The sequence below is a fragment of the Drosophila mojavensis genome, unplaced genomic scaffold (assembly GCF_018153725.1).
Source record: "Drosophila mojavensis isolate 15081-1352.22 unplaced genomic scaffold, ASM1815372v1 contig_231, whole genome shotgun sequence".
Taxonomy (NCBI): domain Eukaryota; kingdom Metazoa; phylum Arthropoda; class Insecta; order Diptera; family Drosophilidae; genus Drosophila; species Drosophila mojavensis.
Genome location: NW_025318772.1, coordinates 981235 through 1005230, shown reverse-complemented (window position 1 = coordinate 1005230; position 23996 = coordinate 981235). Strand labels below are relative to the sequence as shown.

The 23996-nt window shown below is 36.8% G+C and overlaps 4 protein-coding genes and 1 long non-coding RNA gene across 12 annotated transcripts; 2 read left to right on the top strand and 3 right to left on the bottom strand.

Annotated features, from left to right (window-relative positions):
* Positions 1-604: 604 nt before the first annotated feature.
* LOC6574536 (protein Malvolio) lies at positions 605-10777 on the bottom strand. Of its 4 annotated transcripts, none has more exons than XM_032733701.2 (12): positions 10608-10776; positions 7164-7401; positions 6766-6950; positions 6533-6697; positions 6327-6465; positions 5221-5376; positions 4999-5157; positions 4495-4940; positions 4312-4427; positions 4150-4241; positions 3881-3951; positions 605-1527 (listed from the first exon to the last, which is right to left on the bottom strand). In XM_032733701.2, the coding sequence occupies exons 2-12, from the start codon at positions 7398-7400 to the stop codon at positions 1473-1475; spliced, it is 1821 nt and encodes a 606-aa protein (XP_032589592.1). In that variant the 5' UTR covers position 7401; positions 10608-10776; the 3' UTR covers positions 605-1472. The 4 variants fall into 4 exon arrangements, with proteins under 4 accessions (XP_032589592.1, XP_032589591.1, XP_032589593.1 ...); XM_032733700.2 differs by lacking the exon at positions 605-1527 and adding an exon at positions 2129-2269 and having other exon boundaries at positions 10608-10777; XM_032733702.2 differs by lacking the exon at positions 605-1527 and adding an exon at positions 2578-2617 and having other exon boundaries at positions 10608-10777.
* A 6-nt stretch (positions 10778-10783) lies between these two features.
* On the top strand, positions 10784-11895 carry LOC122757014. 2 transcript variants are annotated; one of them, XR_006356903.1, is made up of 2 exons: positions 10784-11174; positions 11521-11895. It is a non-coding gene; the product is annotated as an uncharacterized LOC122757014 (long non-coding RNA). The 2 variants fall into 2 exon arrangements; XR_006356902.1 differs by lacking the exon at positions 10784-11174 and adding an exon at positions 11181-11395.
* LOC6574535 (hematopoietic lineage cell-specific protein) lies at positions 11691-14471 on the bottom strand. The gene is made up of 5 exons (XM_002000542.4): positions 14319-14471; positions 14015-14194; positions 13649-13941; positions 13482-13592; positions 11691-13432 (listed from the first exon to the last, which is right to left on the bottom strand). Exons 2-5 carry the CDS (start codon positions 14176-14178, stop codon positions 12339-12341), a joined length of 1662 nt encoding a protein of 553 aa, XP_002000578.1. The 5' UTR covers positions 14179-14194; positions 14319-14471; the 3' UTR covers positions 11691-12338.
* A 740-nt stretch (positions 14472-15211) lies between these two features.
* On the top strand, positions 15212-20913 carry LOC6574534 (annexin B9). Of its 4 annotated transcripts, none has more exons than XM_015167494.3 (5): positions 15212-15313; positions 17606-17676; positions 18169-18877; positions 18953-19134; positions 20761-20913. In XM_015167494.3, exons 2-5 carry the CDS (start codon positions 17647-17649, stop codon positions 20812-20814), a joined length of 975 nt encoding a protein of 324 aa, XP_015022980.1. In that variant the 5' UTR covers positions 15212-15313; positions 17606-17646; the 3' UTR covers positions 20815-20913. The 4 variants fall into 4 exon arrangements, with proteins under 4 accessions (XP_015022980.1, XP_015022981.1, XP_015022979.1 ...); XM_015167495.3 differs by lacking the exon at positions 20761-20913 and adding an exon at positions 20295-20712; XM_015167493.3 differs by lacking the exon at positions 20761-20913 and adding an exon at positions 19477-19985.
* LOC6574533 (uridine 5'-monophosphate synthase) lies at positions 20461-23640 on the bottom strand. The gene is made up of 3 exons (XM_002000540.4): positions 23326-23640; positions 22752-23262; positions 20461-21872 (listed from the first exon to the last, which is right to left on the bottom strand). Exons 1-3 carry the CDS (start codon positions 23476-23478, stop codon positions 21061-21063), a joined length of 1476 nt encoding a protein of 491 aa, XP_002000576.1. The 5' UTR covers positions 23479-23640; the 3' UTR covers positions 20461-21060.
* Positions 23641-23996: the final 356 nt, after the last annotated feature.

Genomic DNA, 23996 nt, shown 5'->3' with positions numbered 1-23996 from the left:
TCTGTCTAGATCAGGTCGGTGAGCTTTGCTACCGAACAGCTTCTAGTTAGATTATACAGCTGATCGAAATACTAGGAGAATGTAATATACAATAACACTTAATTTGTGCTTATCTAAGACCACTATTATTCCCATTAATAATGGAATCACCCTGACTATTGATATTATTTATGTATTTAAGAGCTTGTCTTCAAATGGAGCATCTACATATTTTCAGCATTTTCTGGGTTAAAATAAAATAATATTTAATATACTTTTTACATACATATACATATTAATATGAGTTTCTCATTTATGAGTGTCATAAATCGATTTACGCCTTTCCTGTCGTATAGTAAGCAACGCCTCTATAGTCAACTATAAATAATAAAATGTTAAGCAAACATTTATTATTCTGTCCGTCGCCTACACCGTAATTAATACTAAATTATCAAGTGATTCATAGCTAAAAAGATATATCATTTAGCTTCCGTTTGCATATCATCCAATTAAATGACGATTACATCTTACTCATTAAGACTTGAAGACAAGACAAAGAAATGAGTCGAAAACGAAATAAATAGATATATATATCCCACAATATACGAAACAGATGCATGCAGCCTTATGGATATATTATCTCATCATTATCTTTATTTTATGTGATTTACCCAACAATAGAAAACAATTTGATGGCAAAGGTGAAACATGCCTTAAAACGGTATAGACAAATTTTTAAGTTGTGCTCTCCCAATGATGACATATATATAATTGTGAATTAATAAATATAAATATATCATAAATTACAAATAGTTGTTCAATAAAAGCACACAACATGAAATAATTTTTAAAAGAATTTAGGAAATATTTTTGAAGAGGGCCCGTTAATATTAACATATATATTATTTAAAATTGTTTACGGTTTCTCAGTTCACAGCCTTATAAGTAATATATAAATATAGTTTAAAATATATATACTAATGTATATGTGTGTGTGTATGTGTGTGTGTTTATAATAATTATTATCGATTACCGTACAGGGAACTTAAGTCTACTTTGAATGCCACACGTTTATCTTTTATCGATGCATTTTACAGTTATGTGTTTATGTATGCACATGGTATGGTGTTGCTAAGAAAATCTGTCTTGGATTTTTTGGTATACTGTGTACATCATGTTGAAAAAATTATTCTATGCAATCGTATTACACTGATTCCCAAGATTTCGGCTTTCAAGCGAACAGCGCGAAAAGCGCGACCCAATTTCTGATATGATGAACTAGGTGCTGGGATAGGGTCTGTGGATAGGCTGCGCTGTTTGCGACGGGATGGTTTATTGTTATTATCGGGGCAGACCTGAACCGAATGCTAGCTGATGATTACATGACCATTACTGGCATTATCCACATTACTGCTGTGGCAATTCAGCTCATTGTTATTGCTGCTAAAACAAACCTCCTCGCTGCCATCGGAATCAGTGCAGAACAGTAATGGCTACGCATCCTCACCGTCCATGATATCTGCATCTGTGTCTGCATTGGTGGAAATTCTGCAAATGGAAGATATTATGAAATTGGATGAATGACTACATAACTGTAGGTGTTTGTGTGTAAGTGTGTGTATATGTCTATATGATGAGCTGCCCTGAGACCTATGGGAGAAGAGGCACAGCATGTGCTGACACTGATACGATTCGAATCTCTTAAAGAACAGCAAAATCAATTAGAAACTACATAGTTCCACATTCAAACAGAGCCATATGCTATCTACACAAACAACATTTTACTGTTACTATCTACAATAATTTGTTAGTAAGAGTTTAGGAATACAACATCACATAAAAAAAGGGAACTACATACGAAACATAGAGACACAATTACTAACAGTTAGAAGACTTGAGGTTTTCAAATAAAAATACAACTAAGAAAGAACCATGCATATATCCCAGCAGATATAACTGATGTGACATATTTTCTTTATTGTGGGAGTGAGCCAGGGTCGAAAGGTTTTACGATCATTTTTATTATTTCATAGCTATTTACAAATAAAGCTATTTATAAAACAAAGCTATGTTATTTCATTTATTATAAATAATTACGTCTACAGAACTATCAATAATTATTCTTATTATAATTAACATCACTTTGATATAGGCAAACGACACAAACAAGAGTTTCTCTTTATTATACAAAATTAACACTTAAATAGCCATAGACAATTAAGAGGCGACATTTCTCTGCAAATTATTGAAATAGTTTATGGAGATTCCATTATCGTTCAGAGTCAGCTCGCTGCATAGAGAATGCCGTCCACATGTGGTTGAGTTGTGTTCGGTGGTTTTTGTTGGTTCGATGTTGCCGCCATTAGTATAAATGGATTAGCAGATATGCCGGCACGTACAGCAGCGAATTTCCAGATTTAAATAAACAATTGAAAACCGCATTGAATTTTCGATTTTAAAAAATAAATGTTTTTCGTATTTCTTTTTTTAATATGCGTCAAAATGTCGAAATTCTTATTAATTTATATATGGTCCCAAACAAATTTATTTATATGTGGTCCCAAACAATCTTCTTTTTCTTTATTTGCACATTTAGCAGTTTTTGGCATGTTATTATTGCGTGCTTGCCAATCGCAAACTTTTGAGAACAATTTTGTACCAATGCCAAGAAAATCGTTTGCCGATTTACAACAAAATTTGTTCGCACAGTTTTCAATTAGCCGTAATTTATAGATCAGTCAATCCAATAGTTTATTTTTATTTTCGTACATTTTTTACAGTGGTAGTCAACGTCACACAGATAATAATAGTAGAGTGGCGAGCAGTATAAGAGTAGTAGGGCATGTGCATGTGTGTGTATTTGTATTTAGTATAAGACACACAGAACAAATGGTGGTAGTCACGCACACATATATAATAAAAGAGAATTTTATGATACATAAATAACAGGTAAATAATATTAGCAGCACGTTTTTCGATGATTGAAGCTTTATTGTGTTAAGTTAGCCACGCCCTTTCGATATATGCAAGGGATGATAGTTATACCAAATTGTCAATTATGAATTTAAAATCTACATATCTTCGGTAAGTCCAGGTTTTGCTGCTCTTCTTTTCATTCCAGTCTGCGATTTGCAACTTAAAAAATAGCTTATGTCTACAATATACCATAAATCAAAAGGCGAGAAATACTTTATCCCATAATTTGCCATTAAATGCATACTTTATTTGTTTAAACTAAGCGCGCTAGCTTATATTATTAGCCCTGATAATACCGATTGTGCGAACGTTGTGTGGGCACAATATAAACAACTTATGACTTACCAGAACTTATAAATAATTTAATTTAAGATATGAAACGATTGGCTAGTAATAAACATCTGAACAGTGCATTGTAAATTCTTGTTAGTGAATTGTTAGTGCTGTAAAGCGTGTGATGTTAGTATTAATATCATAAAAGTGGAGGACATCCTAAAGTTATTTACTGAACCACAGCCAATTAAATGCATAATGCATTATTGAGCTATTTTTTCCGAAACTGTATCGAGAGGTTTGTCAGTAGTGTTAGTTTTATCGCCTACAACTAAGGCAACATCACTGTGAATAATTAAAAGAATAAGAGCATAGGCATATGTTTTCGGTTAAGTATCAATCAATAGTTACAAGTATTACGAAGAGTGAGAAACAGAAGAAACAGAAAGAAAACAGAATGGAACTAAAGAATTATTAAAAGATATCAGTAGAGAGCTTTTAGAGTGCTGGGAAAATAGAAAATACCAATTGATATTAGGATAGTACAGACCAGAGTTAAATTTGTAGATTATTTACCCATATGGAGACGTAGGCAGTGAATGTGTAGGCGTATGTATTTGAGCAATGAATGAGATATTATGTGTAAACATACCTGGCATACGTAGAGTTGGCATTCTTTATCGAAAAACTATTCTGGCTTGGTAACACCCAACGCTGCACCCACTGTAAAGGGAAAAACATCAGGTTAGATGAAGCTGTCATCAGCATATGACATCTAAAGCTCTATTAGGTGGCTACCGACAGTCACGTAAATTGATAAAATTCAACTTGATAGCTACAATTTATGACTGACTGGCTAAACAGTTAATGCTTTTTGTCACGACTATTGATAAGGAACTTCTGACTTTTTCAGCAACTTACCCGACTGTTCATCAGCCACTTGTTGCCCATGCACGCGGCCATATGTATCACAAGATATATACAAAAAATTATGTATAGTACAGCAAATATGCCTGCAAAAGATGAAAGAGAAGCATTAGCTACTCAAGTAAATTCTGAATAGTTAAGACTTGGGCTACTCACAGACTAGTGCCAGCATGCCGCCCTCAATTTGAAGCGCTTCCACTTGCACCACAACAAAGTACAGGTTGACTCCAATAACCACAATGGTTAATAAAATGGCAACGATTTTGTTGCCGCTGCAGAGCAGAAAATCAGTTTTCATTATTTCGATTGCTAGTTAATAATTCTCATTTCATTACTTACATTCCATTCACAAATTCTCCCATGATGGCTGCGCACGATGTAAACGCGATGGTGGGAATCGCTGCAAATGGCAATTGAAGCGACATCACCGCATTAAGTATATCATTCATATTGGTCAGATCTTCCATTTTGCTGAACATGGCCAGGCAGAAAGTGGGTATGATGGCAATGCAGCGCGTGACCAGCACGCGACACCAGCGGGGCCACTGCAGATTGAGGAAGCCCTCCATGGAGAACTGGCCGGCATATGTGCCTGTCATGGTGGAGCTCTGGCCGGCAGCCAAAATGCCCACGCCCCAAATATACATTGCGGCGGCCCCAAATGTGCAGCCCAGAAACAGACCGCCCTTGTACAAATCGGCATTGATGATGTCCGTGAGATTGTGATTGTCCGTGAACGATAGCTTGGCATCCTCATACATCGATTTGTTGGTGCACACGTCCAGCTAAAAAGAGATGAGAGTTAGTAACAGCTTAGATATGAGTGTGCAATAAGTCACTTACCACGTCCCGATTGGTCTTTCCGTACATGCCGTGCGCAAAGACGGCGACAACAAAGAGATTAATGATAAAAGACACGAACAGCGCTATGGAGGCCTCAATGAAGAAATAGAAATTCGCTTCGCTCACTTTCTTTGGTTGGCGTCGATCAATTTCGCGTGACTGTAATGAAATTGTAGTTGTGATATTACTTGGGGATTCATTTGGCTTTTAACCCAACTTTACCTTGACCAACGCAGAGTGCAGATAGAGATTGTGCGGCATTATAACGGCACCAACCACGCCCACTGCCTGTAGCAACACATCCGAGTTGCAATCGGAGCACCATGGCACGAACATTCCCTCCATCACCGCACCCTGATTGGGTGCAGACACAATGTACTACAAGTATAAACAAAAATATATTTTGCAATCAATAATAAACAAATACAAATCCCTTAACAGGAGAGTGTTAAAAGTTCAATAAGAAAAGAGAACGGAGAGCCTGAACCTGAGAAGATATTACCAGAACATATTACTAGAACAAAACTGAATCGGTTAAAATAATGAGCTGTCAGTGCTGAAAAATCAAATTTCAGCTAACGAGGTTGAGAATTAAATATGTAAAAATGTAAAGAATTGAAAAGCAACGTAATTAATCATCAAATTAATATATAACAAAAATGCCAAGAAGAGTCAAATTAAATAAATGCAAATCTCTGTACACAAATGGAAATCCCCTGATAAATGCTTTTTGCAAATGACTTTCAGATAAGCCCCGGGTATATCCCCAACTTAGTTCTGGTCCATTTCCGTCATTTTTACACACAGCTATAAGCAAATATTTACAAGTAGTCATTAAATGACGAGACATAGAATGGAACACTGCATTCAATACAAACAGAGATAGTCTCTAAACAGAGATACAAAGATATGTTCACACATTGTCAAGTAGCGGAACGAAATGGCAAATATGCTAAAACAAGAATTGAAAAGAGAATGGAAGACCTCAACGGCCGTAATTGAAAGATATGAACGTAAAGTACGCCCCTGACAGACGTGCCTGACAATTGACTGTTGCAATTTGCGACATAGAAATAGACAGAAAAAAAAATATATAAATAAAAATAAAAAAAACATTAAAATACTATTGTAGAAAATGGGTAAAATAAACTGCGTTTGTTTTTTACGACTCGAGCGTTTTGTCCACATACATTTCGTACTTATTTGCATGCCTGACAGATAACTCATTTGGGATCTACTGCACTGGGGGAACTTTTTCAGATTGAATTATTTTAGAAAGTTTAGTTGGGTATTTATGTATTTTGTATTTTTGTAGGAGTATAACTTACCTCATAACCAAATGTGATGGCCATAACAGTGATCAAGAAACCAAATAGGAACTCCAGTTTACGCAAACCGTACTTATCCAGAAATAGGAACGTAAATGTGTCGACAATGGTGATAAGTACGCCTCCCCATAAAGGTACACTACAATGGGAATTACAAAATCGATATATCATTCGACATTTGATAAAGTCTAGATAAACAAACGTACACTTTATTGGACAGCAAATATATGGCAATGGCTGTGCCTATGACCTCTTGCATGTCCGAGCCAATAATGGCAATCTCTATCATTATCCAGAGTATCCAACGTGGTAAACGCTTGTATTGTCTGTAGCACATCTCCGCCAAATGCAGACCAGTGACAACGCCCAGCCTAGTAACGTTAATGAAATAATTATTGTATATACTCCACATATAGTTCGAATTGTAATACACTCTTACCTTGCGGCCAAGCGTTGCATGAGCAGACCCAAAACTGTGGCCCATAATAGCACCCAGAGTATTTTATATTTGGCTGCGGCGCCCGATTGCAAATCAGATTCAATATTGCCCGGATCTAGATACGCAATGGACATGAGAAAACCGGGGCCAGTGAAGGCCCACAGCTTGCGAAAACTGAAACCGATCTGTGTGTGAAAATAAGACATATTAATATCAACATAGTTCAACATATCAAATATAGTTCGACTAGAACATACCCTGTACCCCATAAAAATTACATACTATAAAATTGAACTTTCTCTCTTACAAAATCGATATGCAGACATTCGATATTTATCAGTTACATAATATTATTATTTTTGAATACAGTGTAAATATGTTCTTTCTTTTTTACTCACATTTGTGCGGTCATCGTCGGGTATGAGCACCTTCTCATCGCTGAAGTAGGCCTGCTTCGAGGCCTTCAGATATGTATTCTCATTCAGTATCTGCTGATGCAGTTGCGTACTGGTTGCCGCTGCGGCACTTGCAGCACTTCCATGGCTGCCACGCGCACCCGAGCTTGAGGACTGTTCATCACCAGCGGACCCACCGCCTGGCTCTATTTTATTGTGATAGCCCTCGTTTGAAGACATGCTGCAACAGTATTGAGAAAACATAAAATATTTAAATTGATTATTTACTGTATTTTATTTACTTAACACTTGTGCGTGACAAGTTCAATTAGTGGCCCTGATCAAGCAGAAAATTACAAAATGCGTCCAGATAAATTATAGTTTTCTGTATTTGTTTACATTTCAGCACGTGACGCTTCGCAGACAGCTCTGCAATTTGAATACTCAAATAAATAATATTTATATACAATTTATTTGCTAACATAAGCAAATAAAAAAGTTGCCTGAAATTAACATTGCTTTCATATAATTCGCACATACTAATTTTATTGTGCAATTTCCCTCTGTACTTCGCCATTTATATTATCAAAATCTGAATAACAAACAAATAGAAAATTAACGAATGCCATAATTTTGTTATTATCTGCATTTGAAACATATGAGACACAAATAGAATGAGATGACGGAAAAAGTAATGACCAAGTAATAAAGAAGTCGGAGCTGCTGAACAGCGTCGACTAGGAAATACCCTCTATGCTATCTCCGAACACTAAAAAACTTACTTTAAATATATTTCTATTTATTGCTAAGATATACTATTTGAATCAGACGTTGGATTAGCTGATATAGATAAGACTACATAATAATTACTAAATCAGCATTTGGTCATCACCTTTATTAAAATTCTGATATTAAATGAAGTATATCAACATGTTCATCTATATTGCATAGCAGTATGTGTATGGAATGATCTTCCACAGCAGCAAAGCTTCATTGTAAGAACGCATAAGGAAACTAAAAATATTTTGCGTCTGTTCCGCCTCAATTAGATTATTGAAGTTTTTAAATGTTGATTGATAAGAATTTTGAGTAAACACTTAAGCACAATCAGTAAATAAATTCGAGAATTGTTTTTATTGTTATAATTAATAACGAAATTGTATATGAATAAGACAATAAACAGATAAAAGAAATTTGCGAAACTCTTTCTTAGGGTATTTTTGGCCCTTATTCCTGCTGTTTTCTCCGATAATTCGAAAAATCTTTATATCAACAATAACAAAAGTAAAACATACCAACACGACTATGGTTACCTGTAGCACAGGTTGCACAGGTTAATAACCTGCTAAAAAAAACAAATATGTTACATACACTTAATACATCGTTTTCTTTTTTTTTTTTTTTTTCAATTTAAAAAGTTGATGCATAAGTTTTATCGCTGATTTTGCGGCTTCAAAGCAAGCACACAGACATTTTATGGCCGAGCTCAGCACATCTTGAACATTTGTGTATTTATAAATGTATATCAATATGTAGGTGCCGCGGGCAAGTATAGAGGTAGTTGGAAACACGAGGTGTTGTCTGGTTCACCTTGACAAAACGTTGCGCCGCTGTTACGGCTGCTGCTGCCTTCCACATCGCTTCATCGAATCGTTGAATTGTCTAATTATGTTTGGCGCCAATTTAAGACCTCGGCTGCTCACTCAATTGAGTAAAGGATTTTCATTTTATGGTGAATTGTCACAATTTCATCCGTTAAGTTCAGTGGAACACATATGTTTTGTCTGTCTCTATACAATATTGTTTATACAGTTGGCGAAGCAGATACGATTGCCAGTTATCAAATCAACTTGGGTTCATAAATACCGATAAGTGTATCAACAAACTTGAACCTATGCATAATAGTCACTTGTAAATCAACTAACAAGCTTTCAACAATTTGAGACATATTTAAATATAATACAATAATAAATATAATACCATACTTTCTATTTTTGTACATTTCAAATATATATTTTGGTTACCATTTCTTTGTGTTTTAAACTAAAATGTTTACTTATATGTGTTTACATATGTGTATAAATATTGAAATGTATATATAAAGCATGTCATCCTATTTAAACATCGTATTTATATTAAATAAATAACATTTAATTAAAAAAAAAAAAGAGTTAGAGAATTATTAGTTAACAATTATTAATGAAATTTTTTTAATAATATTTTTTTTTTTATTCTAGTCATATTTAATTATTGATTGACAATTTCCTGCACCAGACAACAATAGTAGCTAAAAAGCTGAATTAAATCATTTTTAAATTCACATATTCATTCGCATACCGTAATGATTGCGTTCATTTTATACACTTGGGAATTTGTCCTATTGTTCAGGTATGATATTTCAGATTAGAGCAATGCTTATCAACATAATAAATTATTAAACAGCCCCAAACAGGCGAAGGCCTGGTAACTGCTACGCAGCCACAGCACATGCTAAATACGATATCAGTTAACGCACCTTAAATACCCTCTACGAGATGCAATCCCTGAAGACAGCTTGTAGACTTACTTTCTTTACATGAAATGGCTACACTTTGTGAGTGAAAATAACTAACTTTTGTAAGGGAATTTAAGCTGGAACTCTCTCCTAATTGAACTTCCACTATCTTCTCGCGCTGTAACATCTCTTTCTTTTTAACTCTAGTTAGCCGGTGTATGCGTGTTTTTTAAAAGTGCTCTTTGAACAGTTGTCATCACCGTTGCACTCACACAGAGGCACATTAAACCAACATGTGTAAGTAACCAAATTAAAAAAAATAAAAAAACACTTGCAAAAGTCATAAGATGTGAACAAGTAGCAAGTAGCAAATGGGATATTCTTAAATAACCTCTAACATGGTATGCAAAAAAAAAAAAAAAAAAAAAAAAAAATTATTAAGAAACAATTTACTTTAGCAACACATACTTGCGACAGCTTGACGATTTGTAGGCGGCAGAAAAGATTATACTATTAACAACTACACTGCGTCGTTTTAGATTATTTGTATTAGTAAATAAATGCAGTTGCTAATTTAACACAGAGCCGCAAAGCGAACAAACTAGTAGTTTAATTCTCAGCAATACATAGCCGATTGTACGTAATTCTCTTTGTGTGTTGGAACCAATTACAAGTTCGGTGACGTTGACCGTTTGTTGTTCGGCTCAGCTTGTGGAACGATTTGCCAGCGTCAAAACTTGAGTAGCGTCTGCCACTCAACAATTGTTAATTTTGCGAGAGTTATATTCAATCAATCGTACGCGCAACATAAACAACTCGACTTTTTGTTTGCTTTAATTATATTTCATATATATGTATTTTTTCTTTGTTTTCTTTTAATTTATGTTGAGCAATATTGTCATTGTTGATTCTTCCTTCACGCACCCACTACTTTATTTTTCATTCGCACTTACGGTTAGGCTATTTACACAAAAAATATCAGCTGTTCACACGTTGAAGAAATTCGACTCAATCAGCGATATGTGCTATCAATAAATATATCGATACATCGATTTATGTAGTCCAAGCGAGCAGCCGTGTGCATTAACCGTCGTGAGCTCCGTCGTCGTCGTTTGACGTCGAGTGACTGACTGCCGAAGTTAGCAATTGCCTCTTTATATATATATATACATATGTGTAAAATATACATACATAGTATACTGAGCGCAATTCCACCAAAGAGACTGATTACGAGCGTATGCATGTGTGAGAGAGCAAGTCCGTCGCGTCCGATAGGGGAATTTCAGATTGGTGACTTTCTTCACGCTCCTCAGGAAAGGATTCGCATAGACAAACTGCATTCGACATTACATACATTGTACTTATCAATATTTACAATGTTTTACAAGATCCTATGCGAATTGTGGGATTGCTTTGAAGTATTTACTGATAGCGGTATATTTGTAACGGAATGCTTGCTGGAACACTAAGCGGGCTTAACAATACATGTTGCTTGTCTCTCTCCAAGTCTATATTTAAATGTACGTATATATTATATCTGGGTTGCCTGGAATCATTTTGACAGACAATTCATACTGATAGCAAGAAACGTTTTTTGATGCACGCACTTGTTATCATAATCCCCCTCAACATCTAACAGTTGTTTGATCAAATCCATATCAATAATAATGTAGTTTATCAAAGTTCCATTTAAATTATATATAATCGTAAATATTGTGTCACAGATATACCTGCTATATAAGTAAGTACCTGCTATATAAGTATATACAACTCGACTTTTGTTTCTATGCATGTAGCCTATAAGTTTGTATGTAGAATGTAAAAGAACCCCATTTAATTCATTCAGTCACATGCTTCTTTGTCCAGATATGATTCACTCTTTTCACAACTGATGAAACCCGTATCATGCCGATATACAAATGAATGAAAAATATACATAGTAAGTGTTGACACCCATATCGTATCCTACTTCGTGATAGCTCTATAATAAATATGTGATATGAATTCAAAAATTATAATAATTAAACAAGTTTAAGTTTTAAAATAGTATTTTTTAAGTTACTAATAAACTTTATTTTGCGTTATTTTATTAATAAAACAGACTTTTTCTTGTCTAACATTCATAAAACATTCATAAACTTTATACAAGTGAGCATACTTTTGACACATTTACTTAAACATTTCAGACATGTTCCAAAACACATACAATTACATTTATTTAAAAATTTGAACAATTTAAAATAAAACAGCTTCTGCTAGTAGTATAAAAAGACTATAAATAATTATGGTTTTAGCATATTTTTTCAAAAATACGCACAAAAATACAGAAGAATGTAAATAAACATGTTAAACATTTTTAAAAATCGATTATGAATGTTGATAAATAATAAATATATATATATATATATATATATATATATATATATAAATATATATATAATGGAATATATATTGCATGTGACATGAAAGAGCGTTGCTCAAACCCGAAAAGTTACAAAAATGAAAAGTTACAATAATTTGTTAATTCAATCAACCTCTCTAAGTTGCAAGTGGAAACATGAGTTTTTATATTGTAAATTATGACTCAGTAGTTTGATTCAACATGGGTTCTTCGCTGCATTAAATATTTAGTGTATAATTTGATTTTGTTCCTGATAATAATTTCAAATGGAAGTATTTGCTGATTAGGAGCTTTGATTAATAACTTGCACATAGTTGGCAGGAAAGAGGCCGTAACGGTTCTTGCACAGGCCACGCCACCAGCCATCATCGATCTTCTCAATGTGCGTAACCACATCGTCGGGATCGAAAGATATCTCGTCATCATCAGCTGCCTGGTAATCATATAATGCAATTGCATGTATGCCAGTATCCTCCAAATAGTCCGCCAAATTATCAGAGTTTGCGTAGATGGCCTCCTCCGATGTGCCATTAGCTGCAGCCGCTGAGGCTGCTTCTGGTATTGGCGATTGAGCAGCTGGCAATGGGGACACAGATTTCAACTCTGCCTGGTTTTGATAAAGCGGCTCCTGCTCCAGCTCCGCCTGCGGCTCTGGCTGGGATTGCACCTGTACCGGCGGTTGCGAGTGTGGCTCGGGTGTTTGCTCCACAGCTGCGACGTGAGCTGGCGATTGGGGCTCGCTTGATGGTGGCGTGGCGACAGTCTCTATCTCAATTTGGGGCACCACATCTGGTGGTGGTGCAGAAACTTTCGGCTCGGCTGCAGCCGGAACCTCTTTAGCAACAGCAGCTATCGGAGCCGCTGGCTGCTCAGCCACGGAAGGCTTTGCTGACTCCACGGGCGCCGGCTCCTTCGGTATGACAATTGGTTCTTTTCGTGCCGGCGGCGTTTCAGCTATCGGCGACTGCATTTGATTAAATGCGCTGATGGCATTGCCAATACCACCGGAACGTCCCGTCTGTATAGCTGTGCGACTGCCCTTGACCGGCGGCGTACGTGCCTCTTCGGCAGATGGTAGTGGCGTGTTTTCGACAACCGTTTGCTTGGCTGCTTCCTCGCGGTCTCGCTTGTCCTTAGCTTCGCGCAAACGCTTCTGCTCTTCGGCACGTTTGCGTGACTCCTCCTCAGAGTTTTTCGCCAAGTTCTCAAATTTGGCACGTAAGTTTGAGGGCTTCGCACCCTCAATAATGGGCTTGACTTTATGATCCACTTGGCTACCGTGCTTTTGTGGCGCCTCAATGTGATCCCAACCGACGGCAGACTTATCCTTGCGATCCTCCTGTACGCCGAACTTACCACCAAAGCCCTTAGAGTAGTCTGAAATGGATAAGTCAGTAAGTTTTAACAAAAATTAACAAAAACTTACCTTTCTGCGACTCGTGCTTCTCAACCTTTTCGATATGATCCCAGCCCAATGCCGATTTATCCTTGCGATCCTCCTGCACGCCAAACTTTCCGCCAAAGCCCTTGGAGTAATCTGCAAAAAGCGCATAGCTATAATATATGTTATATAGTTTAGTTCTAACAATGTACCCTTTTGGGATTCGTGTTTTTCCACTTTTTCGATATGATCCCAACCCACGGCAGATTTGTCCACGCGATTTGTTTGCACGCCGTATTTACCACCGAAACCTTCGCTGTAGTCCACCTGTGACGCGTGCTTGTCTACTTTGCCCTGATAATCATGGCCTACCGCCGACTTGTCCATGCGATCCTTCTCAACGCCAAATTTACCGCCGTATCCATAGCCAGCATTTTGATCCTTTAGCAATTGTTTCTTCTTATTCAAATCCGACTTCTCCGTCTCCTCGCGCAGTTTGTTCATGCTATTGAGTTTCATTTTTAATGTTAATATCAAGATTTTTTAATGGTGCAATGACCTAAATATAAATGACTCACTCAATGGCGCCGCCTCCGTCGCGTCCGCTGCCATCAATTGTTTTGGAGCCCCATCTTTGCTCTTGCTCGCTGACATCGTTTACAAAATCAGGATCCGTTTCCCAGTCATCGTCTTCGGCGGCGCTAGTTGCCTGTATTTGATGACCGGCAGTTGCTTTCCACATAATGGCTACTTCTTATCTACATTCAACGTTGGCACCAAAGATAAAAACAATGACAGGTTTTTTCTTCGAAAAATAATTATAGTGTAGGGAGGGGCTGGTTCTGTGGAATTTGAATGGCAGCCTTTCTACATGTAACTTACATGTGTTAAGTATATTAAAAGGGTTGCACGGCAGCTAGCCAATTTTTAAACACTTAAATTAGAAAAACTAAAGCTTTAAACAATTAATTTAAATGCAATGCCCTAAACGAAAGAGCTATTGTTAATGAACCGGCTGATTAATCGAACTTGAGAAATCGATTTCTTTTCGCTCATGTGAACTACATCGCCCATCGCAGTCAGTGTTGAACAGCGATATAATACAAATTGCGCGGTAACGGTTTAAATGACCACGAATAAAATATTCTCAAAAATATTATTTTTTCAGTACACAACACATTATTACAAAATATTTTTTATTCTTCTACTGATAAGATCATTATCAGTCACTTTCAGCTTCCACTCTTTCGAATCACGCATTGCTGTTTCACGTAATTTAAGTTATTTGCTATATACATTTATATTATTATATCTGCATATACATTTGTATGAGTCGGAAGCTTAGATCTAAAATAGCAAGAGCGGACGAATTCTAACAAGATAAGTCATACATCTGCAAACATACATGCAAATATACCTACAATACAATCCTATGTATAATTAAGAGAACTTTTAATTATAATGTCATGACGTAATTATGGGTCTGCGATTCGCTCTTCCCTTTTTAACTCTCTTAAACTTTTACTGCGAGAAAATTACCAGGGCTCCTCAAATAGGAAAACTACTTATTGATTCACTTTTAATTATTATTATAATTATTTTATAATTTAAAAAAAAAAATATCTATTTGCTTATTTTGCATTGAGAAATCCATCTTAATTTAAAAGAGCAACTAAATAAACGATAATCAAAAGCTCCATTCTGTACGGCCCTGACCACACCAACACTATTACAGTACCGTTACGCTCTTTGCAATTACTCTCAGATCCGATTCGCCGGTTATTGCAGCGCATATAAAACCAGCTGAGCACCGAGCAGCGAGTTCAGTATTTATTTCACATCGCTAAGAGTTCGCAACGCTTAACGGACCACACTTTGTACGTTTGAGAATATCACTTGGTAAATTTTTTGCATTCTTCTCTAGTTACTATTTTGTTTATTTTCACTGTGTCTTTTTATACATACATATATAAATTTATATGCATGCATGTACATATACATACACGTAAATGTCACACTGTCGTCTCTCCTAAGGTTGAAGTGAACAAGAAATTCAAGTGAAAAGTAATTAAGAGTGCAAACAAAGTGTATAAATACAATGTTTTTAGCATTATAATAATTTTTGGGCGCGGCAGATGAGAAGTTTTCAAAATATGTATAGACTACATATATGTATATGCCATAAATAAAATAATTGTATTATTTTCAATAATACAAATAAACATACAAACGTATATAAACATAGGAATATACTTTTACAACGAATTTACATGTGGGTGTATGTGTACATATAAATTTGGTAGACTGATTTGGATAAAAAAAGATGACATCATCAAGTGTTCAACTGAAGCTGCCCGAACTTTAGCGTTTTGAAGCTCTCTTAGCACGAGCTCTCTTTCGCGCTCTCTCTCTCTCTCTCTGTAGGTCTCAGTATGTCTGCTCATTCGCAGACGCGTGTGACTTTTCCATAATATGTACGTATATATGTGTGTACTTGATAGACGTTTCACTGGCAAATTATAATTGAATTTATCTACTTAGAGCTTCCATCTTTTTTCTGCTATCTTCAGTGGCAATCAAGTCAAGTGCTTTTAGCGAAGCTGCTCTGACCACAGTAAAACCTTTGCACATGTATAGCGCAAAAGCATTTCGTACGAAACATACACATTTGATATAATTGCATGCATTTATAAGGTGCGTCATCAAGGCTTAAAGCAAAACTGTTAGCAGAAAAATGTAACAAATTAAAACAGAAAAAAAAAATAATAATAATAGCTTCAAAGGTACAGTCAGTCAGTCACAACACAATTTTATAAGCTAAATTTATTCACACATTTTCTACCAGGTCACGAGGTTTTAACTGCTACATAAAGAAATAAAAAAAAACTATATGTTGCAGAAATAAGTGAAAAAATAACGCTAAACATTGCAGTACGTAAACAACTTTCCAGATCATTCAGTTCCAGTCTTATGCTCTGTTTGCGAAGCACTTCGCCCGCACAACGAGCCACGTTTGACGTCACAGTAAGGCGCGCTTGCCAATCAGCCCATGCCCATTATGATTCACGAACGCAGTCTCAATGAGATGAATTGTGATCATATGAATGTACGACTATTAATAACTATATAATTAGAATTCAATCCATACAGCTAACTCAGATACATATTTGTGAAAATGCCTAGAATGAGACATCAGCGTTGTTATTACGCATTCCAAACAACTTTCCCAACTATTCCAAGACATTTTTTGTTTTTTTGTTTATGATGCGTGTTCCACAATAGCATGCTAATTTATAGCTCAAAAGAGAAACAGACAAACAAATGTTTACATGTATGTGTGAGTGCGTGTCTGTCGTGCATGTAAAACTAAATTTGAACCGGTTCCAGCGCCAACGTTTGGAAACAGACAAAATATTTTTTTCTTTATTTGTAGCTGTGAAGAGGCGTAGTTGTAGTTGTAGTGATTTTTGAACACTGCCACGTCATTTTTTTTTTTCTCTTTTGGTATTGTTGATTTTCCACGCTTGCAACTTGAGCAGACGATTCTTTTATGACCTGTAATCTATCAATTACTTGGTCATATAGAATGCAGTTACTCTCTATGTTTAAATTTAGAGCGACAAAAGTATTTTATTGTGATAAAAATCGACAAGTAAAATAGAATATGGAATATTTTCAGCATGTTTTATAGCATACAAAGAATGAGCTCATCCGAGCTCCCGGTTGGTTTGGTATCCATAACAGACGTACTTTTACACATACGCAACGTTGACTGCACCCACAAATGTTAAAGTTATCAACTAACGCTAGGCCCAGGCCATTTTTTTGTATTAAAACTTTCACTCTAACTTTGTTCGTTGACCTCTATAAAAAGTAGCTGCATAGGAAAGCAAAAGCATGTCGATTTTTTTGTGGCGCCACAAATACTGCGAGGCGTATGCGTAATAGCCGCAAACATGAAGCACGGCACGGAACGGCAGGTTTGCCCCTCATATTTGGTGATGTCATTCGGGCAGCAGGTTTCTGAACATTCCCATAGCTATTTTATGTATAGCGCGGCCTTGTCGCAAACCAATTGCCAAAGGCCTCCCTTTGTAATCAACGCGCCTCGACTTTAATCATTAGATCATTATAAATTATGTTTTTCCTTGTCTGCTTTGCATTTACAGATCTTAAATAACTACCAAACCAAACTTAAAAAGAAGCAATAATGAGCTCCGCTGAGTATTATCCATTCAAGGTGAGTGACAATACATAATACATCAGTTTTGAACATCGCTAGACGTAGATTGACGAATAGACGCAATTATTGATAATTAATTGTATTACATTTAATCGATTTGTTTCGAGTGCTCTACATGACAAATCTTGTAGTATATTTGTACCTATAAATATTTTAAGCAGTCAGATAAGAAATATATAGCTCTCAAAAAATTTAAGAACCTATTGAATCATAGAAAGCTAATATATTTGTTAATACAGTAATCAAACCTTGCATATGAGTAGAATTTTTACAATATTTCTGGATATGAATACGTGAGCACAATTAAGTGCGTGAACCTCGAATTACATTTATAAGGAAACTTTGTTGAGTCAATTGTTTGTAGAGTACGTGCTGTACCCGCATTTAAACGCGCGATTATTCATGAATATTTGTGTATTGATTACGTATTCATTGCATTAGCCAGACGATTTATTTATATGCAATGTTTACTCATTGCTCTATTCGCAGTGCACACCCACCGTTTACCCCGCTGATCCCTTCGATCCCGTTGAGGATGCCGCCATTCTGCGCAAGGCCATGAAGGGCTTCGGTACCGATGAGAAGGCCATCATCGAGATTCTCGCCCGTCGCGGCATCGTCCAGCGCCTGGAGATCGCCGAGGCCTTCAAGACTGCCTATGGCAAGGACTTGATTTCGGACCTGAAGTCCGAGCTGGGCGGCAAGTTCGAGGATGTGATTGTGGCACTGATGACGCCGCTGCCCCAGTTCTATGCCCAAGAGTTGCACGATGCCATCTCCGGCGTGGGCACCGATGAGGAGGCCATCATTGAGATATTGTGCACGTTGTCCAACTATGGCATCAAGACCATTGCTCAGTTCTACGAGCAGAGCTTCGGCAAGTCCCTAGAGTCCGATCTGAAGGGCGATACCAGCGGCCACTTCAAGCGTCTGTGCGTCTCGCTGGTGCAGGGCAATCGGGATGAAAACCAGGGTGTTGATCAGGCGGCCGCCATTGCCGATGCCCAGGCGTTGTATGATGCCGGTGAGGGCAAGTGGGGCACAGATGAGTCAACCTTCAATTCGATTCTGATCACCCGGCCGTATCAGCAGCTGCGTCAGATCTTAATCGAATACGAGAATCTCACCGGAAACGACATCGAGTCTGCCATCAAGCGTGAGTTCAGCGGCTCTGTACAGAAGGGTTTCCTAGCCATCGGTGAGTCATTTCTATAGCTATGATAATGATTCATCATGTACTCATATAATATATATTATATATTCAATTGCTCAGTCAAGTGCTGCAAGTCCAAGATTGACTATTTCTCTGAGCGTCTGCATGATGCGATGGCCGGTTTGGGCACCAAGGACAAGACGCTGATACGCATCATTGTTAGCCGCTCCGAGATCGATCTGGGAGATATCAAGGAAGCATTCCAAAACAAGTATGGCAAGAGCCTGGAATCCTGGATCAAGGTAAATACCCTTCCTCAACTGTTTATATACATATATATATATATGTTAGCATGTTAAACGCATTTATGGTGTTGGGCACGAACTATGCACCTGTTGATTGTACATTCTATATTGTATATCAGTTCAAAATTGTCTAGTATACTTGAAAGCAGTTAACAGTTAACTTTTCAAAAAAGAGCTTTAGCCAAAAGCGCTCTGTTAATTACATAGATATAAATTAACAGAGCATTATATTCCAAAATGTTCCCACTCATCTATTGCTCACTCATGATTCGCTTTTTTTTACTACTTCATTTGTGTGCTGCATAAAACATTAAAACTTGCCATATTCTATATTTTTAGGGCGATACATCTGGCGATTATAAGCGTGCCCTGTTGGCTATTGTTGGATTCTAAAAAATAAAACAGAAATCACATGCCCCAACCAACAATACAAAGCAAACACAAAATTAATAAGAAATAAAATATTGTCACTGTCGTGTCTGTTCCATGCCTTAAGCACAAACATATTGTACAAAATTTGACTATATAATAGTCGAAACGCATATACATTATATTATAGAATAATCGACTAATGCAAAATTGGAACAAATTTTTACAAGCAACGCAGTGCATTTATTGAGGCCTACAGTCGCATCACATGTTAATTATTATTATACATAGTCTTATGCACACTCATTGCACATAGTTTTATCTCTTAACTATATATAACATTATATACATATGTATATATGTAACTTATGGTTTTTGTTTTTTATACTATATATCTCGAGTCTCATTTTGCAAAAATTTTAAGTTACAATATTGTTAAAAACATTCTTATGACAACAATAAAAGAAAATCAAATCCAATTATTAGGCGCCATTTTGTTAGCATTTGAATTGTATTTGCCGTTGCCAGATGCTTCTGCTTGCTTGTATGTACAGAGGCAGCATTTTGCAATGCTTTCTTGCCTGCCATGTTACTAACAGCGCACTCTTTGCGCTTAACATAACACTTAAAACGGGACCAGCGGTTATTTTTGTTAAGCACAAAGCAACTAAACCAACAACATTCAAAATGTATACAAAATAACGCGTTTAACGCTCTCGCTCTTGCTCTTTTTACGCTTCTCTTTTCGACGTGTTTACGCAATCTCTCAACACACAAACAAACCACAGGAGGATGCAAACAGTGAAATTGGACATTTGCTTGTGACGCTCGTCGCTTGGTAGAAGAGCTGTGCGGTATGCCCAAGTATAAGAGTTGTAGGGACTTATACAACTGTGCAATAGAAATGCCAAAAAAATGCATTTTCGAAGTCAGAAATATAAAAACCTGAAATTATTAGTGTTGTGAAATGTCCATGTATAATTCTCATTGAAATATGATTTCTATTTTGTATTAATATTTCTTAAAGACAGCCTCTGTAATAACGTCTAACGTTTAAATTTCTTTTCTAATTGCGAACAAAAAATTATAAATTTTTTATTTATCCATTTTAATATATTTTGTATACATTTTATTTGTACATAAAAGTATTTTGTGCTTGTGCTATTAACAAAAAATAAAAAAAGAGCCAAAGTATGACATTTGGAATTCTCGAATTTTTAAATCAGAATCAAATTTTTTCCGTTTCATTTACAGGATGATATATCCGGCGATTACAGCTACGTGCTGCAGTGTTTGGCTTCATACTAAACATAGTACATCAATTAATATTTTTCATCATTTGTTACATTTTTCGTTTTTTAGCAAACATTTAACTTAATATTAAAGGATTGTTGTGCAAACTCTAAACTATATTCCTTTTAAATGCTTAAAATTCTTTTGTGTTTTGACTTCGCTTAAAATATAACCGACTAGCGGTATAAAAATATGGAAAACTTTTCAAATACGTCGAATGGAGGTAAGTTAGAAATATAAGTTTTTGATGAAGCCATTCTTCTATTTGCTCACACGCTCCAGGTAGGCTGCCCAAAGACGATCGCGATAGGTAGCCGCCGCCTTCTCTACATTCGCAGCTTGTAGTATGCCACGACCCACGATGCCAATGTCAGCACCGCGCTCCTTCACCACATGTTCGGGTGTTTGATACTGTTGGCCCAGATTATCAACGCCCTCGTCGATCTTCACGCCCGGCGTCAGCTGTATAAGACCAGGAAAACCAAAGCAGGTGGACGATTGGCAGACAACGCCAGATACAAAGTCAGCATCTCCGCCCTCTGTGGCAATTTTGTTGCTGCTCTCCTTGTACTTCTCATCAATCAGATTTCCCTTGGCTGACATTTCGGCCAAGAGGAACACGCCGCGCTCCTTTCTCGCATTGTCATTGCTAAGCCCCGCCTTTAGGCCTTGCACAATGCTGCGTCCGGGCAGCGTGTGCGCTGTCACCAAATTCGCCCAACTGGCTATCTTATACATGCCCTTGCCGTACTGCTGAGAGACCGTGTTGCCAATGTCCGCAAATTTACGGTCCTCCAAAATCAAAAAATTGTGTTTCTTGGCCACCGTCTTAAGATTGGTAATGAAAGCTTCACTGAAGTCTTCGATAATGTCCACATGGGTTTTCAGCATACAAATGTACGGTCCACACTTGTTGGCCAAATCCAGAACATCATCGGCCTTGCTCAGATCGGCGGCCAAGCACAGATTCGTCTTCTTTGTGGCCATTAGAGTAAACAAACGCTTGGTCAGAGGACTCTTGGCTAAGTTGGCGCGAATCTCGTAGGTCAGTTTAGTGCGCGAAAAGTCATTGGCTGAAATTGAAAAACAACAATAGAGCGATTAGCTATCAGCAGTTGATATCAAATATACATATATGTATATATTTATATATACTTCAAAATAAGGTAGTAAAAGTAAGCGACTGATAGAAACGCCTTTTTGTAGTGCCTACAGCTGACAAAGAGTCTTCTAGCTGTTAATGTGTTTGCCGACTTTAAGATACCCTGAAATTTGTATTATTTTAAATCCCTAGAGATGATCTTAATGGAGCTTGTATGTTTTACAAACTAAAAATTCGTCTGTTTGCTACATCCTCATACATAAAAACAATATGCCCCATGCACCTATGAATGGATACAACAAACTGAACTTCAAAGCAGGTATTTTGCTAATCTAAATGAAGTGCTAAATATATAGTATACATATATCTATATATAGCATATATTTGCATTTCGAGTTCAGAAAAATAGCACATGAAAATCAATGAAGCAATTGCATAAATCAATTAGGATTCACTCGACACATATTTGAAACGTTAATATAATTAGTTTTAACACCATCCATCATATATTTTATATACAGTCATATATCATATCTGATATGATTAGCATGTTGAGACCAGTCAAATTAAGGAAAATTGTCGAATTAATGACTTGTGGATAACAGGCAAAAATATAAATATATATACATATATTTATATGTATATGAACCTGCCCTAATTGAAACAGCTGGAAAGGGGAGCTGACATTGAGATTTTGGTTTAGATGTCAACGTAATCATAAACTAAATTACCATGCACGCCGCACATGTTTATATATACACACATGCAGATATATATATATATATATTTGTATGTGTATGTGTGCCTATATTATATGATGGGTTCATATCTAGAGCTCGCTTTTACTTACGAATTGAGGCCTTATCGCCGCCAATAAACGAACCATCGGTGTTTATCTGCGTTGCCGCAATATACTTGGCTACCGCATCCACCGTGGACCGTTCAATGCGTCCCTCCTCGTGCAGCGTGTTGAGCAAATAGGAGAGCGTGAAGAGGGAGTGCATGCGCACGCCATGCTTGGCTACATTTGCAGCGCCGCCCTGTTCCCGATCGACCACAACCACGGCATCGGTGACCACAATGCCCTCGCTCTGCAGATCACGCACAGTTTCCAAAATACTGGAGCCCGATGTTACCACATCCTCGACAATGAGACAAGTGTCGCCAGCCTGGAAAATGCCCTCAATGAGCTTCTTGGTGCCGTAGGCTTTGGCCTCTTTGCGACGCACCAGCATGGGCGTTTGCTGTTGCAGCGAGACAATGGTGGCCAGCGGCAGAGCGGTGTAGGGCACACCGCAAACGTGCTTAGAGCTCAACTTCAACTCTTTAATCTGCGCCACCAGCAGATCGGAAACGGTTTGCTGCAATAGTTGCAAGAGTAAAGCAGTTGTCAAATTATGTCCCGCCCTCCCCCTATTACCTACCATCACATCTGGATAGCTCACTATAACGCGCAAATCGAAATAAACGGGAGAATTGACGCCGACCTTCATTTTGAAATCCCCAAATTTAAATGCATTAATTTCAAATAATTTAAGCGCTAGCGCTTTCATCTGATCTTCACTCTTTGTCACCATTTTATAATTACGGATATCTTTTTATATATATTTTATCCCAGAGTTAGGCCAACCCAACCACGTTTATTGTACACGTGCAACTTGGTCTGAATTAAAAAAAATACGTCCCACCGCCGCTAACAATCAACAAAAATTAATCAGTTCTGTTGGACAGGCGTAAAGCAGATGAGAAACTTCACTCGATTGGCACTGTACACATGATAGCTTAACCAGATTAACTTAGTTCACTGTTAACTTAACATAGTTCACGATGATTCACTAGCTTACAAGTATTTTTAATATATATATTGATGAAAATCCATTTATTAAATTAAACCACTGGTTAGCGATTAAACTGAATTATATTTGCATTTTAAATTGCAAGATTACTTTTACTTTTTTACTGCATTCAATACACCTAAAATGAATTGAATCCGTTTTTGTAATAATAGATAATGCCAAAAATCGAATAAAGCTAATAACATTGTGGTTTATTTAATTTGTAATTATAAAAATAAATAAATTAGAGAATAGTGATA